At 46.1% G+C, this 8,213-nt stretch overlaps 1 protein-coding gene across 1 annotated transcript; it reads right to left on the reverse strand.

Moving 5' to 3' along the window:
• Window positions 1-7,813, reverse strand: ddt (D-dopachrome tautomerase). Its single transcript, XM_063031725.1, has 3 exons — window positions 7,645-7,813; window positions 4,012-4,187; window positions 1-179 (listed from the first exon to the last, which is right to left on the reverse strand). The coding sequence occupies exons 1-3, from the start codon at window positions 7,750-7,752 to the stop codon at window positions 107-109; spliced, it is 357 nt and encodes a 118-aa protein (XP_062887795.1). The 5' UTR covers window positions 7,753-7,813; the 3' UTR covers window positions 1-106.
• Between the last annotated feature and the right edge of the window lie 400 nt (window positions 7,814-8,213).

The following is an 8,213-nucleotide window of genomic DNA, read 5'->3' on the forward strand; positions in this document are numbered from 1 at the left end:
AGAGTCAGTCAGTTTGATACAATCAATGGAAATGTTTAATAATGAGCCCCTTTACAAATGGCTGCCGATTAAGGCCAGTACACAAGGTTCTGAGTCTGTTATTTGTCTACAGGAAGGTCATGACAGTACCATTTTTCCCAATTTGCCAGCTCTCCAATGGATAAAATCGAATCAGGATCCTGCAAAACAGAAGTTAAAAGTTCAAACAGTAAATTACAATCTGCTTCTGAGTATTTCTTTACAAAGTAATTTGGGTGGATTAATTAAGCGTGGTGAGCAGGCTGCTCCAGGTAACATTGGAAAGCTTCTGCAAACTTTATAAAATCTGAAACAGTATTTCCAATATTCTTAATTTCCAAAACTTCTAATACCTACATGTTGTGACGTTCAAATAAAGATGAGCCAGATCTATGTTATACATGCAATCCCATAAACAAAAGCTGAATTGTAGCAGTGTTACCCGAATTACATGTAGATGGTTGAAGGTGAATGTGTATATTAGTGCAGTGAACCAATAGGATCTGCCTCGGGTCGGCAGTGACTCTCCGTAAACAACAGATTCACATTTGTTTGTCAATTATCACATGAACATGCAAACATTTTCATTTAGAACCAACACACGCAAGGATGTGCTGTACAGTCCAGCGCCCACAATGCCCAGCAGGAACAACAGCACACAAGAAAGCAAGCCCCTTTCCTCTCTCCACCCACACACGGACAGTACTCCAGCCCTCAGCTTCAGCCATTGGGTTATGACGTTCAGATTTCCCATCAACCTTCAGGCTTAAAGCATCAGCAGAGTATCGGGTGACAGAATCCAATCATCACGCTCGGGGTAGAGAGTAGCACCCCAACAACAACGTTGACCTCCTGCTCCCTCATGAGTGACCATAAGAAACAGGATCAGTATAAGGCACATTGAGTCTGCCCTGCCATTGCATCACTGCTGATCCATCTCCCTCTCCACCCTATTCTCCTGCCTTATCCACGTAACCTTTCATGCCCTGGCTTATCAAGAATATATCAACCTCTGCCTTAGATCCACCCGGCCATGGCAATGAATTCCAGAATCACCTCCTTCTGGCTAAATAAATTCCTCCTCATCTCCATTCTAAATGGACATCCTTCTATACTGAGCCTGTGCCCTCTGATCCTCGACTCCCCCACTATAGGAAACATCCTCTCCACATGCACACAATCTAGACCTTTCAAGATTCACTAAGTTTCAATAAGATCCCCACTGATTCTTCTAAACTCCAGCGAGAACAGGCCCAGAGCCATCAAACGCTCCTCACATGTTTCATACCCTTCCATTCCTGGAATCCTTCTCAGGACCCTCTCCAATGCCAGCACATCATTTCCTAGATAAGGAGCCCAAAACTGCTCACAATCCTCCAAGTGAAGTCTGACCCATGCCTTATTAAGCCTCAACATTACACTGACGAGAACATCTGCGGATGCTGGAAATCTGAGCGACATACACAAAATGCTGGAGGTACTCAGCAGGCCAGGCAAAGAGTAAATAGTCCACACTTCGGGCTGAGGCCCTTCATCAGGACTGGAAAAAAAGGGAAGTTAGATCAAGAAGGTGGGGGGAGGGGAGGAAGACGTGCGAGGTGATGGGTGAAACCAGGAGAGGGGGTGGGGTGAAGTGAGCAGACTGAGGCCAGTCAGCCCACGAGCCTGCTCTGCCATTTCATCATGGCTGATCTCAGAACCCATTCAACCCCAGACACCTGCCCTCTCAAAGTATCTATCCCTTCATGCCCCGACCAGTCAGGAATCTATCAACTTCCACCATGAATATACCCACAGACTTGGCCTCCACTGCAGTCTGTCGTACAGCATTCCACAGATTCTTTGGCTCTTTGGCTAAAAAATTCCTCTTTGCCTCTGTTCCAAGAGGTCACACTTCAATTTTGTCTAAATCCTGCTGCAATAGGCAGTGTTTCCTCAGCACTATCTACCTCACCACCTATCTTCATATCAAGCACAAACTTTGCCACAAAGCCATCAATTCCATTATCTAAATCACTGACAAACAATGGGAAAAGTAGCGGTCCCAATACTGTTGGTCACTAGCAGCCAACCAGAAAAGGCCCCTTTTATTCCCACTCGCTGCCTCCTGCCTGTCAGCCATTCCTCTATCTACGCCGGTATCTTTCCTGTAATGCCACAGGATTTTATCTTGTTAAGCAGCCTCATGTATGGCACCTTCTGAAAATCCAAGTGGATGACATCCAGTCTTCCTCCTTTGTCCATCCTGCTTGGTTCATTACTTCCTTGAAGAACTCTAACAGATTTGTCTTCACAGAAACCATGCTGACTTTGACTTATTTTATCATTAGTCTCCAAGTAAACTGAAACCTTGTCCTTAATGGAATCTAACATTTTCCCAACCACTGAGGTTAGGCTAACTACCCTACAACATCCTCTCTTTTGTCTTCCTTCCTTTTTAATCTTCCAGTCCTCCGGGACCATGCCGGAATCAAGTGATTCTTGAAAGATCATGACCAATGCATCCATTATCTCTTCAACAACCTCTCTCAGGACTCTGGGATGTAGTCCATCTGGTCCAGGTGACTTATCCACCTTAAGACATTTCAGTTTGCCTGGCACTTAGGAATAGCAATGGCATTCACTCCTGCTCCCTGACACTCATGGACCTCTGGCAAACAAGCCAGTGTCTTCCGCAGTGAAGACTGATGCGAAGTACCCATTAAGTTTACCTGTCATTTCTTTGTCCCCCATTACTACTTCACCAGCATCATTTTCCAGTGGTTCAATATCAACTCTCACCTCCCTGTTACACTTTATATAACAGAAAAAACTTGTGGTGTCCTGCTTTATATTATTGGCTAGTCTGCCCTCATATTCCATGGAAGAAAGGGGAAGGGGTATGGAGGTGATGGGCAGGTAAGGAGATAAAGAGAGAGAGGGGAAATGGGAATGGGGAATGGTGAAGGCAGCAGGTTGGGGAGCGGCAATTACCAGAAGTTCAAGAACTTCTGTAATCCAGGCAGCTCTCTACTCCTGGCAAATCTCCTCTGCACCCTCTCTACTCCTAGCAAATCTCCTCTGCACCCTCTCTACTCCTGACAAATCTCCTCTGCACCCTCTCTACACCTGGCAAATCTCCTCTGCACCCTCTCTACTCCTGGCAAATCTCCTCTGCACCCTCTCTACACCTGGCAAATCTCCTCTGCACCCTCTCTACTCCTGGCAAATCTCCTCTGCACCCTCTCTACTCCTGGCAAATCTCCTCTGCACCCTCTCTACACCTGGCAACTCACCTCTCCGCCCTCTCTAAAGCTTCCACATCCTTCCTATAATGAGGCGACCAGAGACGAGTACAAACACAAACTCCAGATGTGGTCTAAGTGGTGCTCTCCTCGCGCTGCTGACCGGTGGATGGGCTGCTGGAGCTGTTTGTGATGAGAGATCTCAGCAAGGATGACAAGGACCCAAGTGCTGAGTATCTGAGACAAGAATCTAGACACAATTTCGAGACTGAGACAAGAACATGGTTCTTGCTAGATGAGAACCTGGTGAGACTAGATGAGAATCCAAGTGAAACAGAAATCCCAAGCACAATTGCAGACTGAACCAAAGTTGAGCTGAGGATTGAACCCTGAAACTGAGTTCAGAGGTTCTTTAAATATCTAAGTCTTGGCACCAAAACATGGCCGCCAATTATCAGAGTGGGCCAGAATCTTCAAAGGGACTGTGCCAGCTATCCATGCTCCGGAGAATCGGAGCGTCTAAACCCCGGAAGCTTGCATGAGCAGGTGTGTACCATAACGCTGTTTCTGAGCCGCGGTACTCTGTAACTCTCTGATTTATGGGACTAGGCAGAAGGGCAGGTCTGCTCGGAGTAGATGGGCTGAAGGTCGTGTTGCTGAGCCGCGGTACTCTATGACTCTCAGATTTATGGGACTAGGCAGAAGAGGAAGCCAGAACGGACTAGATGGTCATGTTTCTGTGTCGTGCTACTCTATGACAATGGCTTACCTGTCTGCAGTTAAGCCCAGCTCCTTGGTGAGGAAGTCAAAGAACTTGCTGCTGTGCTGTCTGTTTTGCTCGGCAGTGCCCACTACCCCAATAGAAGACACGGTCAGCTGTGCACATGGTGACATGCTGCCTCCAACTAACATCATCACATTCGGCTTCACAGTTACATTGATTCTCTATAAAAACAAAACTTTCTTTTAGGAATACATTCACAAAATAATGCACTCATATTAACGGCTACGGAAAAAGTTTAATTCATTTTGAAGCATTGGGCAGCCTGTTAATATTCTAGCTGGAGGGGTTCAATGTGAAAAGGAGGAAGGAAATAACAGTGGACAATGTCAAAAATAAATGTTCACTGGGTCTCTGCTCGTTCTTTCCCTCTGGGCAATACTGCCTTTGCTCCATTGTGGCATTGACCCCTGCCACAGCTCAAGTCAGGGTGGACAAGGAGGGCTCTGGCACAGTAAGCATGGGATTCAGTGTGGCATCACTGACAGCATGGGGAGAGACACAGCCGCCTATCCTTTTACTCAAAAATGCCATCCGGATCATATAACTTTTTCTGAATGTAGTTGAGTTATTCTTCCTGCATCACTCCGCACACTCTCCCCAATAACAATGAGAAGAAGAACAGGAAGAAGATAGAGAGACAGAGAGCCTTGAGGTATGTTAACATGACCACAAATTGCCTTCAATGTTCAGCAACACAGAAGAGCTGGTCATTGACTTCAGCTGGGGGAGTGATGCACATTCTCCTGTTTACATCAATGGAGCTGGTCAAAAGGGTTCAGAGTTTATACTTATACTTTATACTCTATTGTCGCCAAACAATTAGTACTAGAACGTACAATCATCACAGTGATATTTGATTCTGCGCTTCACACTCCCTAGATTACAAATATTAAATATTAAAAATAGTTAAAATTAGTAAATATTAAAACTTTAAATTATAAATCATAAATAGAAAATAGAAAAATGGGAGGTAAGGTAGTGCAAAAAAACCAAGAGGCAGGTCCAGATATTTGGAGGGTACGGCCTAGATCCGGGTCAGGATCCGTTCAGCAGTCTTATCACAGTTGGAAAGAAGTTGTTCCCAAATCTGGCCGTACGAGTCTTCAAGCTCCTAAACCTTCTCCCGGAGGGAAGAGGGACGAAAAGTGTGTTGGCTGGGTGGGTCGTGTCCTTGATTTTCCTGGCAGCACTGCTCCGACAGCATGCGGTGTAAAGTGAGTCCAAGGACGGAAGATTGGTTTGTGTGATGTGCTGCGCCGTGTTCACGATCTTCTGCAGCTTCTTTCGGTCTTGGACAGGACAACTTCCATACCAGGTTGTGATGCACCCTAGAAGAATGCTTTCTACGGTGCATCTATAAAAATTAGTGAGGGTTTTAGGGGACAGGCCAAATTTCTTTAGTTTTCTCAGGAAGTAAGGGTGCTGGTGGGCCTTCTTGGCAGTGGACTCTGCTTGGTTGGTCCAAGTCAGGTCATTTGTGATATTGACCCCGAGGAACTTAAAGCTTTTGACCTGTTCCACTTGCGCACCACCGATGTAAATTGGGTCGTGCAGTCCGCTACTCCTTCAGAAGTCAACAACCAATTCCTTCGTCTTGCTGACGTTGAGGGATAGGTTATTGTCTTCGCACCATGCCACCAGGTTCTTAATTTCCTTCAAGTTCCTGGTGTGAACATGACCAGTAGCCTGGCCTGGACCAGCCATGTAGATACGAGGACCAAGCAAGCTAACTAGTATCTCTACTTCTGGAGGGTAAGGAAATTCAGCATGCCCCCGTCAACCTTCCCCAACTTTTACCAGAGAAAGCATCCTCTTCGGTATGGCAATTGCTCTCCCGATGACCACAAGAAGCTGCAGAGAGTTGTGGGCACACCTCAGCGCTTCACAGAAACCAGCTTCCTCTTCATGGAGCCTGTCCACACTTCCCACTGCCTCACCTACCCCAGACATTCTCCCTTCTCAACCTCCCCCCCCGTTGGGCAGAAGATACAAAAGCCCTGAACAGCTACCACTAGGTTCAAGGACAGCCTCTACCCTGCGTTTGTAAAACAACTGCTTCCTTTGTCTGTCAGTCTTTATTTATGTAGAGTTTTCATAAATTCTATCCCATTTATTTATTTGCTTTCCTCTTATTGCCTGCAAGAAAATGAATTGTAAGTTATTATATGGTACATGTACGTACTTTAATGAATTTACTTTGACAATTGAATGATCTCCAGTACGATAGAATGGACTTTTGACCTCACAATCTACCTCGTCATGCCTTTGAATTTTATTGTTTACCTGCAATTGCATTTTCTCTGCAACTGTAACATTTATTTTTGCACCTTACAGTGATTTTTATATCTTATACTGTACCAACACACTGTCTGTGATAATGAAGCTGATTCTCCCTGCTCTGCTGTCGACCAAAGGCATTCAGTGCAACACAGGATCACTGATCAATTTCCTCTGCCACACACATCCGCATGGATTAGCAATTTGCTGTGGCGAACTGGAGCAAAATTTGACAAAACAACATTCAACAATTATACCCATAAGGAATTCTAAAAAAATAAAGTTAGAAGTAAAATATGGAATAAAATGTTCCCAAACACATAAATGCCAGCATGTATTTACAATGCTTTATAAACGTGGTTTAAAATATTTACAATGCAGTGGGGTGGGTATGGGGGTGAACTCAAATGGTTGATCAGATTAACTGCTTGGGGGAAAACGTTTAATCTGGTGTGAAGTTTTCATTTTAATAGCCCTGGTGCACTTCAGATGAAACAATATCAGACGGGTCAGACACTGATTCATATCTCTCCACTGACTTTTGGCCTCTTCCTAATCTGTGAGTTTAGGGTTGACTCCATGTCGCCAACAGCTCTGCCAAAAGGTTTCGGCCTGAAACGTCGACTTTACTCTTTTCCATAGATGCTGCCTGGCCTGCTGAGCTCCTCCAACATTTTATGTGTTGCTTGGATTTCCAGAATCTGCAGATTTTCTCTTGTTTCTGCTGGGTTGGTACTGTAAACACCAGATTGGACCTGGTTGGCAGTACCGAACACAGTGATGAGACAAAGACCCATCTATTGCTAGAACTATCTCCAGACCAGGCCTCTTCACTCAACAGAGACCTTACACTTCCAGGGAAAGGTGAGGCGAGTCACTTTTATGGTACTTTGGAAGAACTGCTGGAGGCTGCATTACCCATTACCCATTACTTCATTTGAATTACCCTATTCAAATGAAGTAAAGTTAACCAGGCAGAATATTAGCAGACTGTCTTTCACCCTCCTCTTAAAGCCTGTTAATTCTCCAGTTCTGACCAGAATATTCCCTGGAAGCATTAAACAGTAAAACCAGCAGTGTCGTTTGTGACTCAAGAACAGTACGCTTTGATGCAGAACCTTTGACCTAAAACGCTAATTTGGTTTCTCTTTCAGGAGATCCTGTCCGACTTGTTCAACGTTTCTATAGCCATTTCAGATTTCCTGCAGCAGTACTCGCTGGGTAACGAGTACCTGAACAAGGGTCAAACTGCCCGACCCCTGCACAGCTAGCCACTGTCCAGAACTGGTCGGCATAGCCCGGGGGGGTTTGGCAGACGGACAGGGCTGAAACAGCACCTACCTCCTGTGGTTTGCCGAGGATGTCGGCGGCCGCCTGGCGAAGCCGCTCCACCAGCGCCTCGGTGAAGCGGTCGGCTGCCAGGTTACTCTCCAGCTCCAGGAAGGGCATGGCAAAGCGCGGATCCAAACGGAAAGGAGAGAGAGCGCGTCCGGATATGGGACGGCGCCAGACGTTGGACCGCGGGGCGGAAGGGCAGGCGCGGGGGCCGCCATGCTGCCGGGGTGCGTGGCGTGATTCCCCTCCCTGCTGTCAGCAGGAATCAGAGGCATCTGTCATGACGTTTGTTGTTTTCAGACAGCAGTACAGTCCAAGACGTAAGAATTAAGTTACAAAAATACTGTAAAAGTTAGGAATGAGGCAGTTCATGGACCGTTCAGAAGAAACAGTTTCTGAATCCTTGGGTATAGGTCTTCAGGCTCCTGTACCTCCTCCCTGATGGTAGAAACGAAAAGCGGGCAGCTCACTAGACATCTTGATAGTGTCCTGAGCCGAAACACTCACTCCATCTCCCAGCACAGATGATGCTCGACCCACTTCGCTGCTGCTGCTGCTGTCCGATCGAGCATCTC

Source organism: Mobula hypostoma, chromosome 23 (genome assembly GCF_963921235.1).
Source record: "Mobula hypostoma chromosome 23, sMobHyp1.1, whole genome shotgun sequence".
Taxonomy (NCBI): domain Eukaryota; kingdom Metazoa; phylum Chordata; class Chondrichthyes; order Myliobatiformes; family Myliobatidae; genus Mobula; species Mobula hypostoma.